General features: G+C 52.9%; 3 protein-coding genes across 4 annotated transcripts; all 3 read right to left on the reverse strand.

Annotated features, from left to right (window-relative positions):
- Positions 1-365: 365 nt before the first annotated feature.
- On the reverse strand, positions 366-3,140 carry LOC137472334 (sulfotransferase 1B1-like). 2 transcript variants are annotated; one of them, XM_068187366.1, is made up of 8 exons: positions 3,009-3,140; positions 1,840-1,988; positions 1,536-1,664; positions 1,328-1,425; positions 1,095-1,221; positions 923-1,017; positions 667-847; positions 366-594 (listed from the first exon to the last, which is right to left on the reverse strand). In XM_068187366.1, exons 2-8 carry the CDS (start codon positions 1,985-1,987, stop codon positions 482-484), a joined length of 891 nt encoding a protein of 296 aa, XP_068043467.1. In that variant the 5' UTR covers position 1,988; positions 3,009-3,140; the 3' UTR covers positions 366-481. The 2 variants fall into 2 exon arrangements, with proteins under 2 accessions (XP_068043467.1, XP_068043468.1); XM_068187367.1 differs by lacking the exon at positions 3,009-3,140 and adding an exon at positions 2,658-2,897.
- Positions 3,141-4,203: 1,063 nt separating this feature from the next.
- On the reverse strand, positions 4,204-5,948 carry LOC137472332 (sulfotransferase 1 family member D1-like). The gene is made up of 7 exons (XM_068187364.1): positions 5,631-5,948; positions 5,431-5,556; positions 5,229-5,326; positions 5,009-5,135; positions 4,815-4,909; positions 4,554-4,734; positions 4,204-4,440 (listed from the first exon to the last, which is right to left on the reverse strand). The coding sequence occupies exons 1-7, from the start codon at positions 5,917-5,919 to the stop codon at positions 4,328-4,330; spliced, it is 1,029 nt and encodes a 342-aa protein (XP_068043465.1). The 5' UTR covers positions 5,920-5,948; the 3' UTR covers positions 4,204-4,327.
- A 1,398-nt stretch (positions 5,949-7,346) lies between these two features.
- Positions 7,347-10,562, reverse strand: AP5S1 (adaptor related protein complex 5 subunit sigma 1). Its single transcript, XM_068187369.1, has 3 exons — positions 10,390-10,562; positions 8,281-9,946; positions 7,347-7,600 (listed from the first exon to the last, which is right to left on the reverse strand). The coding sequence occupies exons 1-2, from the start codon at positions 10,545-10,547 to the stop codon at positions 9,520-9,522; spliced, it is 585 nt and encodes a 194-aa protein (XP_068043470.1). The 5' UTR covers positions 10,548-10,562; the 3' UTR covers positions 7,347-7,600; positions 8,281-9,519.
- Between the last annotated feature and the right edge of the window lie 5,918 nt (positions 10,563-16,480).

Below are 16,480 nucleotides of genomic sequence, written 5' to 3' on the forward strand. Positions count from 1 at the left end.
CGCTGAGAGCAGTAATGTTTGCCAGCCCAGCAGCTGCAGGGAGGGAGGAGCGAGTGCAGGGAGAAACCGGCAGCCACTGACCTGCAGGCAGGGCCACAGAGGACATCTCAGCCCCACAGGTCCCAGGCCACATCCCAATGTGTGAGGTGGGGGAGGACATCTCTCACTGCCCACACCCACCCAAAATGTTCCCCACATGCAGTTTTGCCGAAACCTTCTGCAATCCCATGAGCTGCTGCTGGCAATCCCCCCACCACAGAGGCTGAGGGGTGACACCTGCTTGTCCCCAGCCCAAGAAGAGGACAGCAGCCCTAGGGGGACAGCTGGGTTGGGATCAGCAGAGGTTTAGGACAGTGAGCACCCCATGGCAGTGTCAGGGAGCACATTTTATTTCTCTCCAGCAGTTCCAGGGGAGAGGAAGGAATGGCAGCAGTGCCATCACAGCACAGGGCAGATTTGGGGGGCATCCGGCGGTGTCCCCTCAGATCTGACTGCGGAAGCACAGGTCGGTGCCTGACATCTTCTGCGCATAGTCCTGGTCAAAGCGCTCATTTTGGGCCACGGTGAAGTGGTTCTTCCAGTCTCCGGTGGTACCTGTGGCCGGGCGAGATGGGGCTCAGCAGGGGTCGGGACACACAGTGCGCCAGGCCCCCCGCAGCCGCTCACCTTTGCGCATGAAGGGCGACACACTGTGGTCCATGAGGTCAGAGGGCACCTTGGTGTAGTTGGTTGCAGGGTTGTCCCGCATGGCCTCAAAGGACGTGTGTCGGGTGATGGTGTCCAGCGCCACCTCCGACAGCTTCTGGCCCAGGAACTGGGCCACCTTGGCAATCTCCCGGCGGAGGTCCTGTGCAACACAGCCCAACGCTCACCCCTCCTGCCATGCCCAGACCCCACGCCACCACCCACCCTGCCCCATCACCTCCTTCAAGTCCTCATAGAAGAGGTAGAGAATGGGGTGATCCTTCCTGCGCTCCCAGTAGCCCTTGACGTGGTTGTACCAGGAACCATATGCCACTGCATGGGGAGAGCAGCCAGTAGGTGACAGTCCCTTGCAGGGTCCTCTGCATGCACCCAGGGATGCTCTGTCCTACCTCTGCCAGCCATGAACTCCTCCAGATACTGGGCCCATGTCCCAGGGTGTGGATGGAACTTGTTCATCAAATCAAAGTGGTAGTAGGAGACAGCCACGTCCTTGGCGTTGCGCCCCACATAGATCATCTGCAGAAAGCTTGGTGGCATGTCGGGACTTGCAAGGTCCCAGCGGGGCAGGGAGCTCTCTTATGTCTGGTGGATCCCTCTATGTATGTTCATTCCAGCCTGTTACCTTGCAGCGGTTTTCCCAGAAGGATTTGGGCAAGATGTGAGCTGGGATGTGGGTCTTGATGATTCGAGGGGATGGCATGGCCTCCAGCTGCTCTGTGCCTGTAAGGATTTCCCCCAGAAGTGATCCCACTGTGATGCCCTCCCATAAAAAACCAAACCTGTCCCCATCAAGCACCCACTGCTGCCCACCACCCTCTCCCCCCCACTACCTGCTGGTAACTTCCCAGGGGCAGCACACTCCATCATGGGTACCCGGTTCACAATATCATCCTGCTTGCATTTTTCTGGGTCTCCGCCTTTCAGGACCATGTCCACGATCTCACTGACCCAGGTGGTGCCTGGTGGGGAGAGGTCGGTTGTCCAGCTGATTCCCACTGCAGACCCATCTCAGGCACCAGAGGGTCACCATCTACCAGTGTTGCCTTTTGGCACACCCCTGGTCCCAGCCCAGGCACCTGCAGCATGGGCTCCCTTCCTGAGCATGGCCCTTCTTTGGTGCCTGGGGATGCTCACCAGATTTGGGGTAGGTGACCACCACGATGTCCTCAGGGCGGGTCTGGAAACTGTCAACCCGTTCCCAGTTGAGGGCGAAGGCGTTGACCATGGGGATGCCATGCACGGTGCGCCAGGGCTGCCGCAGGTAGGTGTCCGAATCGGCCATCCTGTTGGGGACGGGGACATGTGGCAGGGCTGGCTGGCAGCAAGGAGCATAATGGGGCCATATCCTTCCCTAGGGGCCCCAAAATCCCTGCTGAACCCAGCTGTCCTGGCCATAGGAAGGAAACCGTGCCCTGCTTGCTGGCATTGCAGGAGGTGGCACCTGTTTTCTGTGGGCATCTTGGGGCCCAGATGGTGGTGCAGGGAGAGTGGAAGGGCATGGCCAGCTCGGGGTCTCAGATCAGACAGGCAGTGGGCAGCTGCCCATACCAAGCTGGCAGTGCTGTTCCTGGGTGTAAAAACTCTCAGGGGTATTCCTGGCTGGAGTTGCAGGCTGCTTTCTCTTTGCTTTTTCTCCCCATCTCCCTGTCGTATGGCAGCACGGGGGAAGCCTTGCTTTCAGGGGGCTTGAGTGAGGGTTTGACAGAGACAGGAACGAGGAGCAGAACTCACAGGACTCTCTCTCTGGGAAGCCTTTCCACCCACGGCACATGATAGAAACGCTGGACATGCCAGCGGCAAAACCCCCACGCTGTGGTTTTTGGAGAGAGGCTTGCTTCCATCTCCTGGGGGCTTGCGGGGACACGGAGACCCCGCACCCACCCCCGCAGGCCCCCGCTTATGAGGCCAGGGCACCCCGAAACGATCGTGGCCAAAGCCCCCCGCTTACTTGCCTCTTTTCCGGGCGCTCTGGCAGGGAGGAGGCAAAGCTTGGCCCGCCGCTTACAGGGCGGGATTTATTAATTTCCTTCCCCCGCACGGAAGATGGAGGCGCAGGGAGGCGGGGGAGACCGCTGGGACAGGAGCGACCTGGTCCCGGTGCTGCGGTGGGAGGAGCGCAGGGAAGGGGCGAGCGGGGATGAGGACGGTCCCCAAATGCCTGTGATGAGCTGTCCGTGCTCAGCGTCCGTCGGGACGGTGGAAATCACAGCTTCCCCTTCCGCCCGCTGAAGTAAACACAGGGAGGAAATCCCAACCCACATCCCAGGACATTGAACATCACCCTGCCCTGGTCCAAGAGTCACCTGCGTGGACGTCCCCAGCTCCTCACACCGACGTGGGGCTTGCGAGTGGGATGTGGGGTTCAGGCTTTGGTCGTACCCCTACTCCACTCAAATACGGGTCCAAAGTTTGCGGGGTTGCAAAGCACAAGTGCTCCTGGGAAAAGTGTTTAAAGGTGCTGATGGTGGGGAAATGTTCTTCCTTACCTCAGCAAGGAGGGAGTGGAAAGGGCAGGAGAGATGGCAGCTGGGCAGGGCCAGCAGCTCAGCGGTTGACAGCCTTGAGAAAAACGTCCCTGATTTGTCTCCAGGGCCAAGTTCCTGCTAAGATGAGGCATGCCATGGCAGGTGTTCAGGTGTTTCGCTGTCCACGTGCCAGCAAAATTGGCTGCATGTGCAAACAGGGCAGGCAAAGCCAGGAGCTGGGGAAGCAATGGGATGGCATCATGGCATTTAAATGAATGTGTGCAAGGGATTTGTTTCTGTGAGGCAGGTCTCCTCATAGCATTGCTGCTCTTCAGCAGTTGGATCTGGGCTGCATCTCTTTCGGGATAGAACAACCCCTTGAGGCTGTCTTGCCAAGAAGCTGCAATCTTGGAAACTGAAGAACCGGCCAGAAATTTGGCTTAAATGGGGAACTTGGGGCTTCAAAACACACCCTTGCCCCCGGTGGGACAGGGACTGGTTTGCTCCAGGCATCCCAGAGCAAGGGCAAGGTGCAGCCAGGTTTCAGGTTGAAAGGTGTGTTCTTTATCCAGCAAGGACAGTGATGTTGCTGAGCCTGGCCACATACCAGCAGGGAGCTGTTTCCCTTCACCTTTGTTCCACAGACTATGGGCTGCCAAGCGCCAGCTGGGTCAAGGAGAGCCTGACCACCACCCACTCTGTCAAGAAACTTGGCACAACCCAGAGGCATGAAAGCTCCTGTGCACACAAGGGCTGTGGCAGCACTGGATTTGCTGGTGCTCTGGGGATTTTCCACTGGTCATCGATCTTTGTTCCCTCCAGGCACCTTGGTAGGCTGGGGCAGCCCAAGCTGACAAGGGCCAGTGGTGTTTTCTCAGAAGGTGCCCACTTCTAGTGATGCCTGACCATCACTAACTAAAAATCCACTGTGTGCCCACCCTCTCTCCTGATGACCATGAAGGTGTTCCCGGACACTGCCTAGAGTTCCAGGGGTTCAGCCCCCCTTCATTTTCCCTGCAGGCAATGACTCAACTTCCATTTATCACAATTTATTGCAGGGGGAAAGTGCATTAGTGCAAGAATCTCCATCTGGATCCATCCTCCCCACTGGGAGAGCAAGGAGAAGCACAGTCCTCCTGGGAAGGGAGATGAGCCACTCACACTTCCATCTGGAAGTGGAGGTCAGAGCCTGCCATGAGCTCCTGGTAGTGCTGGTCAAAGCGCTCATTCTGGGCCACAGTGAAGTGGTTCTTCCAGTCTCCAGAGATCCCTGGAGGCAAGAAAATAACTGGGGTAAATCCTCACACACGACATATTTGCAGCCACAGATGGGGGCTGAAATAAAATCTAGAGACATCCCTCCCAAATCCTCTGAACCCCCACCTTTCCGGAGGAAGGGGGAGATGCTGTGATCCATAAAGATGGGGAGCATGGTCTCATAGTTGGCAGCAGGGTTCTTCTTCATCTCCTGAAACGAGGTGTGGTGCAGGATCCTCTCCACTGTTCCCTCTGCCAACTCCTTGCCCAGGAACTGCAAGATCTTCTGCACCTCCTGCCGTGGGTCCTGCAGGGTGACTGACATGAGCAGGCTGTCAAAAAAGCTGGGGGGCAACCAGGGCTCCTTCCCCTCCATCCCACCCTCACCTTCTTCATGTCCTCATAGAAGAGGTAGAGTATCTTCTTCTCCTGCTTTTTCTCCCACCATCCACGCACATGGTCATACCAGGATCCATAGGGCACTGTGGGATATGGTCAAGGGATTAGCTGAAAAGAGGGGTGGTGGGGGACATCCTTCCCACCAGCATGGCAGGGTGGCCATCCTGTAGCTCAGCTCACACCTTTCCCGGCCATGAAGTTCTCCAAGAACTCGGCCTTTGTGCCAGGGTCATGGTGTATCTTGGCCATCTGGTGGAAGTAGTAGTAGGAGACGACAACATCTTTGGGGTTGCGGGCCATGTAGATAATCTGGAGAGAGCCAAGGATGTGTTTGGGAGGTACAGACTGGTGCCTTCTGCCCACCAACCCAGACAGGGAGACAGGGAGCACCTGCCACGTTACCTTGCAGTCCTTCTCCCAGAAAGAAGTCGGGATGAGCTGGACCGGGAGATGGGTCTTTACCAGCCGCGGGGATGGGGTGTTCTCCAGCTGCTCAACACCTGTGGCACAGGGGACTTAGATATTTAAACCCCAGCATCCTCACCCCCATGCTGGTTCTGTTCCCTCTCCACCCAAGCCAGGCAGCTGGGCTGGGGAAGCTCACCATTCAGACCCTTGGGGACCTTCAACTCCAGGAAGGGCACACGGTTGTAGATGGCATCCCGTTGGCACTTCTCCACATCGCCATTGTGGTAGATCATGTCCATGATCTCGCTCAGCCATGTTGTGCCTGCCGCACAGGGACAGCATTGCAAAGGCTGGTGTCACCCCATGTCCCCGGCACCCTTCCCCAGGACCACTCACCTGATTTGGGGTAAGTGGAGATGAGCAGGTCATCTGAACGGGCTTGGAAAGCCTTCACCTGTGGCCAGCCCTCGATGAAGCTCTTATAGAGGGGGATGCCATGGAGGCTTCCCAGATCCTGCCTGATTGCATCTTCCTGCTCCATGGCTGACGGTGGGTCCACACAGCACTGTCTGTCTTCTCTGCCGGCAGCCTCCACAACCTCTGAACTGGCTGGCACCTGTGCCAGGACTGTGCCTGGGGAAGTACTGGATCCTGTGCCAGGACTGTGCCCAGGGCAGTGCCCCATTAGGCAAAGTCCAGCACAAATCACATGTGACAGAGGGTATTGCCAGTGCCACAGGAGCGTGCCCTGATCCCTGGTAGGATACTTCGGTAATGTGGATGCTGGCTATGCACTAAGCCCAAGCCATGAGGGGTTGGGAATGGAGCCCAGCATCACCTCTCCTCCCACCTGCACTTCTCCCCCAGCTACAGCCCCTTTAATGAGTGCCACGGGGTTGTGGAGGTACAGAGACAGCTCTGCCACCCAGGGCCCCCACTGCAGGCAGCCATACCTCTCTCATGAGTCCATGTGCTCTGGTGCCCAGGAACCCTGGCACCTCCACCCTCCTGCCACACCCAAGCTATTAAGGTTAATGAGAGCTGGCTCAGCTACAGAGCACAGCTATGGACCTGGCTGAGTGTGCTGCAAGCAGGGGTAGCTCCCCCCTCTGCCCTCCTGAGTGCTCCTTTGATGCCTCTTGTAGGAAAGGGATGAATAAGCTGATCTGCTCCATCCTGGATGATCTGATCCAAAGGTTGTGCAGTACAGGAGCCCACCATGATGGAGCAGGTGCTGCTCTTGCTCCAGGAGGAGATCAAGGAGAAGCAGAAGCCAAGTGATGCCTGGCCCAGGCAGGTGGGGTCTCTGGGAAAGGAGGCACCAGTGGAGGATAGAGCACCTGGACCATTTGCAGAAATACAGACTCACAACTCTGACCTTCTGTATCCAATGAGGAAGTTGGAAGACAGTAAACGAGTCTGTTACCCTGACAAAAAAATACATGCAATGTGAGTTTGTGGGCCCCATGCTGGGCAACTCCCTGAAGGCTCCACTAACAGGGGGAAACCCTCCTGAAGCAGTTGTCAGGAAAAGCAGACGCACAGGACTTTTTTGGTCTTCAGGTTCTTGTTTTATTGTTATCTTATCAAGACTTCAGTACACTGTCTGCACCCAGACCTTGCATGCCCGAAAACAGCACAAAAATGGCTAACAATCTCTTGTTACAAGGCCTTTTAAGTCTAATAAAAAACTAAACTACCCAATTAAGAAGTGACACCTAGATTATTTCTCTTTCTAACCCAATAACTGACCCCTAAAGACCTGCAATGCAGATTTTTCTGCCCAATTACAAGATACCACCCAAACCCAAGAAGGAAGAAGAAGAAAGGAACTTGAGACAACACCCTGTATCCTCCATCTTGTACCCATCTACAATATGCTAAAAATCCTAAAACCTAAATTTCTCACCCATGTGACATACTAAACTACTCTCTACAATCCCTACAATCTATTTCACACTTTTGTGGTCTCTAGTTTACTTTGAAGCTTTGGAGGCCTTTGCCATGAATGAAGGTCAAAGTCAGTGTTTTCCTGGGAGTCAGAGCACCCCAGGGCAGACAGGGTGATATTCCCCCTGCCCTGGGTTCCCACAATGCAACATTTTCATCTGATGATGAGGAAATAACATTATGACCTTTACTTAAAATTGAAATACAGATGATGGACAGGGTCAGCAAACTGCTACCCAAATGGTGCCATATATGGTGGCCATGGTATCAAAGTTCCAGGAAAAGTCTGGCAGACTTACATGGGATGGAAACATACAGGGCAATCCCCATAACAGAGAATTGGGAAAAGATGATTCTTTATCTTCTTCAATTCCCCCGTAATCTAGTAGACCTCAGGGTGGAGAGGAATCTCGGAACTCACCCGCAGTTGGAGTGAGCCCGGGAAGGTGGTAAAGTGTCTCCTCCAACCCGTGTCTCCAAAGAAAGACTCAGTAGTCTTCTGTTGTCCGGTCTCAAGGTAGTTTATTACATGTTATCTAAAAGATTTCTCCCTGAGCTGCTGCGGTCCGTTCAGCAGTCAGGCAAGGGCACACTCCACCGCCCAGGGGGCTGGTGCCCTCTTTTATATCTTATATTACGTATTAGATGTTTACAGTTTTCCCCCAATGCCCATCACCTATATTGAACAGTGACTTTCTACTCTAAACCAGTCTGTGAATGCCAACATCACCAAGAACATGGAGGTTAGGAAGAAGAAGGAAAGAGGACAGGGCACACCCAAGTCCCTCCATCTTAGAACCTCTGACCCCCATGTACAAAACTCAGACCCCTCTGTACAAGGCCTAAAACCCCCCAGTTTTTGAGTGTACAGCACTCAAAAACTCTTCCTTTCACTTTGTGACTACTTCTACTACTATATCTAAACTTTTGTGATTTCTTGTTCTTCCTGCAAGGTTGGTAAATTGATCCATGGATCAGGTTCAAAGCCACAGGGGTCTGCGGCTGCATTCCAGGGTCTCAAATGCTTCTGACCTGGGCCCGGAACATCCAAGAGTGTCCAAGGGACATTCTGGGTTCTGACAGAGGAAAATCACACATCGATAACTATCCCATTTGATCCAATTCAGGTGGCTTATTTGCAAAAAGATTTTGGCCATAAACCAGGTGATACTGAAATCCAGCAACTGGAATCCTATCAGTGCAGACACAATAATGGCCCATACATTCAGGTTCCAGTTGACTCTCATTAACAGTTAATTGCTAACACCATTGAAACACTCCAGGATAACGTCTCTTTGGCTCTTGGTTGTATTCATGCCAGTTGTGGGTGCAGTATGTGACAGCTGCTAACATGTGGGAAGGTGAAGATGGTGCTCCCTTCCCCTTAAGGGTGGGATGCCAAAGTGGGCTGCAATGCCCCCACAGCTCCAGTGCACAGTGAGATCCCCTGGCACAGCCAGAGACCCACCATGGCTGAAGCCCAGTGCCCAGCACCCCTCCTCAAGTGCTCCAGCTTTACTGGTGCAGTTACAAGGGAAAGCTCTTTGGGGTCTGGCCCCCTGACAGCCCCTCTGTACAGCCTGGCAGTGCCCAGCCTGTTCCCGGCACAGTGGTGTAAGAGCTGTGCACACCAGCTCCTGGCTCCCTGGATTTCCCAGCACCCAGAAACTGCTAGGGTAGGATCCTGCTCCCCACTGCACCCTGCAGAGCTGGGTAGGTGGGTGCCAGCTCCTGCCACCTCCCAGGGTGTCATACAGGTCCCCTAGCCCCAAGCAGCACCACCTAGGGACAACCACCCTGCTGTGCCAGGCACATGGCTACATCCTGCCCCACTGCCTGTTTATTTAATCCCCCACACAGAGACCCCAGTGCCCCATGGCCAGATGCACACCCCTGCTTGCCCCATGTATCCTGGCAAGGTTCCATCCCCGAGCCATGTCTCCCCTGCCAGGGAACCCTGCCTACCCCACGATGCCCAGCTGGGGTAATCACAACCCAGGGTCCCTCTTTTAGCATCCATTCACGGCCACGTGCAGCCTCCACTCGCTGTCATGTGCATGTGGAGTGGTGCAGGAATGCAGTGCAGGAAAACGGCACAGGAACTTGGCACTGTCCCAGCTCCAGGTGGATTTATGGGGATGGCTATTAGCTCTCCCATTATGGTGTTGGGGGATAAATGGATTAAAACCCTGCTCTTAGCTGGCTCATTGCTCTTTATTCCTGAACTATGTTTCTCATCCATCCCAGTGGGGCTTGGTGACCATCTCAGATCCCTCCCTTGTTTCTTATCCCTCAAAAATATCTGGGGGTGGTAGGCAGGAATGTCACCTGTAGCTCAGCGGGACGCTTTGATACCCAGCTCTCGGTCCATTGCCTGGAGGAAACGTTCATTGAGAAAAAGCATCTGCCCATGTGGCAGGAGACGGTCCAGAAGGCCATCAGCGGCATCAGGACGGAGAAGGACGTCAGCGCCGGGGCCGAGGAGGTGCAGGGAGAGGAGCAGGCGGGGAGCCAGGCGCCGCAGGGTGATCTCAGCCAACGATAGATTCTCTTGGGGTTCACAAACCAAGGCGAAGGCGAGGGCCAGCACTGATAACCAGACTACTGTCACCCGCTCAGGGAATGGGTCTCCAGGGGACATCTGGAAAAGACCCCCTGGAGCATCTTGGAGTGACATCGGCTCATCAGGTAGCTGGGGGAGTTGTGGGGAGGACGGGCGCCCCAAGGATGACTGAAGCAGTTGACACTGGGAGGCCACTTGCCTGGAAGAGAAAAGGGGAACCCTCGTGTTAAGGACCCCCACCTCATCCCGGGACAGTGACCCCTCTGTTGGGGGAACAGTGTCCCAGGATCCCCAGAAAGGGTGGATCCCATGAACGGGGTCGGGTTGGGGGAGGGGGGGGCATGGTCCTGGGGTTCTCGCTGAGCCCTGTCTCCCGAAAGGAGGGCTGCCACAGGCTCTCCTCAGGAATGGAAGGTGTCCCACGGTCAAGAGGTGTCCCAGCCCTGGGGTCAGGCAAAGGCCAAGAGCCCTCCCATCAAACAAAGGGTGTAACACGGCTGTGGGGATCCCAGGGAGACGGATGAGGTGTCCCAGGTCCAGAGGGTTCAGGAGATGGAGGGCACACACACGGTGCCGGGCGTCCCACCGAGCCCAGAATCCGCAGGAAGGAGATTCCCGCGGAGGCGGATGTCCCGCGCGTACCTGGCCACGACCAGCAGCTGCTCCTTGCGGCGGAGGCGCTGCCGGGGGCCCCCGGGGGCGGTGCCGGGGGGGGTCCCGAAGGTGCGCGCGTACAGCACGCGGCAGGGGGCGGGGCCGGCGGGCCCGCCCGGCGCCAGCAGCACGAACGCCCGCACCATGGCGGCGACGCGGCCCGGGCGCGGCCCGGCTCGGAAGGAGCGGCCCCGCGGTGGGCGGCGGGGGCGGGGCGCCCGGCCGTGCAGGCAGCGGCCCCGATTGGCCAAGGCTCGGGGGCAGCGAGAGCTGATTGGCGGGGTAAGGCCGGTGGGCGGGGAAAGGGCGCGGGGCTGGCCTAGGCCGAGGCGCTGCCCCGCCTTGAGGCGCTCCTGGCAGTCGCTCCGCGGCCGTGCCTGCTCCTGCTTCTGCTCCGTGTCCCCCGCCCCGGGGTGTCTCCGTGGGAGATGGCGTGCACACGCCTGGGAGAGGACACGGGGGTAAACGTGGCCTCAGGTGGCTCAGGGTGATATGACCAGAGCCAGCATGGACAGGTGCTTGTCTTGAGTGGGGCATACGGAGGAGTGTGTGACTGGCACGGGGGACATGGGAGGGCCTATGTCCAGAGGGGCCATGGAGAGGGACATTTCTGGGTGGAGACATGAGACTCTTCCGTGACACCTTTCCAGCCACGGAAAACTTGTTTTCTGCCTCGAGTGACTTCGGCTGTTTTTTGACAAATTCTTTATGGCTGTGGCTGGTTAATCTATGGGTTGAAGGTGGGGGTGGGAGGGTGTGAGGGTCTTTCTGCCATGTTCGGGAATGTGATATCCCAGCTATGGAGTCATATTCAAACTACAGTGTCCTTATTCCAGCTATGGTATTCATCCCAGGCATGGTGCCTGAAAGGAATACGACAAATGTGTCTTTACAAACAGACCTGAATATGCTTGTAGATAGAGCTAGGAAGTTACAGATAGGGAAGTAACAGAAGAAACTATTAGTTCTAGAAAATGTTACTAATCAACACGGAATGTTGCTTAGCCAAGGCCATGTTAAATTCCTGAACCTAGAGAAAAAGAACAAAGACTTAATAGAATTGTGAATACCTTTACTTTTCTTCTTTCTTTTATGTAACAAAAGTGGGGTGCGAATCAGAGGGGGCCATGGAGTAGGCGATTTGGGAAGCCTGTACCTTCCAAGTACCTCAGCCAATGGGAAAGAGGAAGAGGGTGATGCAGCCAGGAACTTAGGATAAAAAGGGGGCTGAGTCCCCCAGCAATGTGGGAGACCCATGGAAATTCCCATGGCCTCTCCGTTTATTCAAATAAAGTCACACTACTCCTCTGTCTCTCTTTTGGACATAAACCTCTGACATCGTGGATTCATGTTCCTAACAGTGTCCCTCCCGGAACTGTCTCCCAGGAGTGGGTGGCCAGCCGTATCCTCATGCAGCCTTGCTGCAGCACACAGCCCAGAGCTGCAGCTCGCTGGGTGCGGGCAGGGCGGTCCCGCTGCCGCTGCCGGGACTGCGGTGTGGCGCCGCGGCCGCCAGGCGGCGCCCGGTGCGGGACAGGTGCGCGGCGCCGCCGCTGCGCACAGTCCCCGCCGCGGCCGCCAGGGGGCGCCGCCGCCCGGGGCCGCGGGAGGCTGAGGGGCCCTTCCTTCGGAGATGCGGCGGGGAGCTGGCGGCTGCGGCTGCTTTGTGACTCCAGTTAGTTTGCGTCTCCAGCTCGGGGAGGGCTCTCTTTAGTTTCTGCTTCACCTCATTTGCAGCTTCAGGTGATTTGTTTCTGTCCCTAGTTTGTCTCAGGTTCAGCTCACAGAATTTGTTTGTGCCTCCAGCATGTTTTAGGCTACAATTTGGTTCACCTTCCCTGGCTTCTTTCCGGCTTCAGCTTATTTGCAGCTCCAGTTTGTTTCCATGTTTTGTTGGTCTGTGGCTGCAGTTCATTTCTGCTCTGGCTCGTTACTGCTTGTGATTGTTCAAATGATCTTGGTTTTTGACAGGGCCACAAATCAATCACTATCATAACTTAAATATGAACAGACATAATTGTACATTGTCTAAAGGTGGACTAAACTTCTTGGAGCAATGCAAGTGGACCTTCAACCTCTAGTGGGATTTCCCACAGGTGCCCCAATACTGGTTCCCACTGGCAGGAAAATCCACAAGCGCCAGAAGTTTATGTCCATACAGGAGACAGAGGAGTCCTGCAGCTTTATTTGAATAAAGGGAGAGAGGCCTGCACACAAGCCCGTGGGGTTTTCTCTCTCAAGGTTTCAGAGGGCACAGCTTCTATCCTCAACTCCCAGCTGCAGGTTGCCCTCTTCCTTTCCCCGTTGGCTGAGGAACTCAGAAGGTACAGCCTTCCCAAACCACCTACCATATATTCCCCCCTTGTACCTACTATTTTTCCCCAAAGTTGAGAAGTTCAGGTTTGTGCAGACCCACTTGTTTGTTTCAGGAGCTAAGCTTGTCTGGTCTCTGCAACAAACCTGCTTGCCCAAACTTAGTACAGATATTAAGACCCATTTCAAAGACATTAATACCAATACTGTCACTCATCAAATTTTTTGTAAAGACATTAGCTTTCCTCTAACCAACTTGATGAATAATGGGAGTGAAGTTCCAAACAAGGTAAAGAACAAAGTGGTTAAGCAATGGAAGCAGTTATCACAAGAATGTGGAAGAGAGAAAGTTCGTGGCCTAAGTTCTTGAAGGGGGAAAACACAGAAAGATAACACCCTTCTAATCCAGGATGTGTAATGATGAACTAAAAAAAATCCCTGGTTTTGACTGGTTCTATAGTGAGAACTTGCCCTAGTGATGACGTTTTGCTCCTTATAATATTAAAAACCACACCCCAGCTCAGGCATCTCCCCCTACAAAAAGACCACCACTCACCGAGCATGGGCTATGATTTCTTAGGACACAATGGCTTTAATTTGAAGTAGAGAAAGGAAGAGCCAATATCAACTTACGCCAAGTAGTGACTTAAGTAAGACTTAATAGCTCAAGATTGTGCCTCGGGGTGCTGCCTCTTACCACCCAGCACCTCTTTCTGTGCAGAACAGTAAATAAAATCATGTAGTTAGAGAAATCTCATTTTTTACACTGACTGAGTTTGAGCAACCTGGTGTAGTGGCCCTGTCCATGGCAGTGGGGTTGGAACTAGATGATCTTTGAGGTGCCTTCTAACCCAAGCCATTCTATAATGCTAAGATACAAACAGGTCTGGTTCTGTCTTTTGGGGGCTGTGCTTATGCAGTTGTGTTTTCCTTCTCTTATACCCAAACTAGAAGTTTTCCTTCAGTCTGAAATAAAAATAAAAATAATAATAAAAAAAAAAAAGAACCAAAAAAAAACCCCAAAAACAGTAGGCTGAAGCAAAATTAAACAGAAAGAGAGGAATTAATCACTCCCCTATTTAGAACAGGATGAGGATTAAAAAAAGAAAAAAGCCCCAAACAAACAAGAACAAAACAAACAAATGAACAGCCAAACCCAAAGCACGGAAGGATATTTTGGTACTAACCTTGCTGGTGCAGCTGCTAACATAAATGTTTTCTGACAGAAGTGCATGTTATGAACCAATGTGTAACAGTTAACCCATGAAGGCTTGTGTACTCAGAGCAAGGCTGGGGTGGTGATTACTTTTGGCTGTACTGGTTTCAGGTGGGTTTTGCAATTCTGCCTTGCTTCACTTTGAAAAAAATCAGAAATGCCTTCATGAAGTCTGGCAGAGAGCTGATGGCATTGGAGTGGCTGGAACTGGAGAAATCCAGAAAAACCTGAGCTTCCTAGTGCTGCAAGGCTTAATCTGGCAAATGAAAGGAAATTCAGTTGCATTCTCACAGTCCAGCCTCTTGATCAGGGAAAAGAATTCCCAGTGGTGTCTCTGAAGCCACCTCTCAATAAACAAATAAGCAGCTCCAAGGAGAAGCTCTTGACTCAAAATAATATAGTTCCACTATTTAATGAGCAAAGTGGTATTATCTGCCTTTTAAGGGGAAAACTACTTTATGACAATAGAAATACTCTTAGGTCATCAGCCTGTACCCTGAAGCAGCCTTTCGTGCATTCTCTTTCCTCATCACTGTTTGGTTTCTTGGGTTATTTTTAATTTACGGCTACTGTCACATTTACAGTGGAGATGTGTGCAGCAGGTTGAATAAGCTGTCTTCCTGAAAATGAGCACATTTACACTGTCCTGTTTGATTTCTTGGTGAAAATCATATCTGTGATTTTCTGTCTGTCTGTTGTTTTCTTGGAGAAACTTCCCCTCTGCTGGTAGCACTGATGGTGAGGACCAGGACTAGTATGGCCAGGTGGGAGTGTCTTGTGAGCCTGTCGTGTCCAAAGTGTCACCCGCTGCACACGTGAGCAGGAGCTTGTGCCAGTTCTTCTCAAAGCTATGGCACTTTCACGTGTATTCATGGACTTATTTCCCCTGTTCATGGTAGATGATTTACAGGAGCACAGAGCAGAGGCTGCTCTCCAGTAGGAGATTTAAATGTTGTGTGAAGGACAACATTTTGAAGGATCATTTAGCCTTTGAATTGTGTTTATCATTATGGCTTTCAGGCTGAGTATCTTATACATGAGTGGCAGGGACCCAAAGCCCTGGTTTGGCTTCCCACATCCCCCCACTTAGGTTTTGCTATTTTTGGCTACTCCCATCTCTGTTTCTCCACAAAACCAGCTCCCCCCTACCACTCCCTTTAAAAAAATGCAAACAGTAGAAAGTTTAACAGGACCTCTACTAGGGTTTTCCTCCAAGTTACCTGCTTGGAGGTCCCTCTGCCATTATTGCAGTCTTTGTCTTCACGAAGTTTGAGCTGTAAATATACTACTTACAGCTGCAATAGCATCTGCAAAACCACTTCCAGCCAGGTGTCAGTAATATGGCTTTGATTCAGACTTTGGGAACAGTATATGACTGATTACAAGGATTTCCAGCTCCTAGATCTTTAAAGAAGTGACTGCTAATACAGAAATATCGCAAACCTCTTGAGATGCTTATGTCATTTCCCTGTGTTAAAATAGCTGGTGCTTTAAAGGGTACCTTTGGGATACAGCATTATAAATCTCTTACAACCAATGTTACGAGGAAATCCAGCTCTGCAAAACTGCATCAGTACTGTGAAACTTGTTTGCTGAGCACCCTTTCATCTTGTCAGCACACTGTGTCCCCAGGCATGGAAAGAGGGACCACTTTGTCACCATGGCATATGGCACAGCACATCATGTTCTCCTACATAAATGGCATAGCAAAGCCATTCCTACTCCTGAGAAGATACAGCAGCATGGACATGATGCTGCATGCATTCTGCTGATGGATTCTCATTTGTCACGTCCCAGCAAGCTCTTCCCTCTCTATACTTGCCATCTCCATGGCTCGAGGACAGCCCAAGACCCTTTGGCTTCTGAGCTGAAAAATCTCTGCCATCGGGAGGTACACAGAAAGCATTGCTCAAGTCAGATCATCTCCCCTAAAAACCTTTTTTTAAATCAAGAAAGCAATTTGTTTAAACCAAATCCATACCAGTTTTGGAACAACAGCTTCATGTTTTTTTTCTAGAATGAAGTTAACATTTTTAATAGGGAAAGTATTAGGTAATCAGAGAAACAAAATAGAAATGAGAAGACTTAACACCAACTCCTGGTCACTGCATGCTCCCCAGGACTCTTGCTCCTGGCTTCTGCTGCAGACAATGCATTTCTGGGACCACGATCTGCTCTCTTGTTTCCTTGAGGTCCTTGAGGAGCAATTTGTCTCCCTACCTACAGCTTTTCTCCCTGCTCCAAGCTTCTTTCAAGCTCCTCCTGCTGAAAGTGCATGGGGACTTCCCTGGAGTGGGGCTCCAGCCAGCTGTGCCTCTGGCAATTTTAAGGCAAGCCATATTCAGGGGGATGCTTGGGACAGACTGCTTGGTCCCAGCATGGGTGCAGGATGGAGGAAGGTTGACCAACGCAGCAGATACTGTTCTGACAGTGTGACTTCATGACGGCTTCTGTTGTGCTGTCCCATTTCATCTAAATAATTGTGTGCTCCGAGCGTGCTCCTTGGGAAGCTTCGGTATTGCGCTTGCTGATTTGTCTACTGTCTCCTTC

Source organism: Anomalospiza imberbis, chromosome 4 (genome assembly GCF_031753505.1).
Source record: "Anomalospiza imberbis isolate Cuckoo-Finch-1a 21T00152 chromosome 4, ASM3175350v1, whole genome shotgun sequence".
In the NCBI taxonomy this organism is placed as follows: domain Eukaryota; kingdom Metazoa; phylum Chordata; class Aves; order Passeriformes; family Viduidae; genus Anomalospiza; species Anomalospiza imberbis.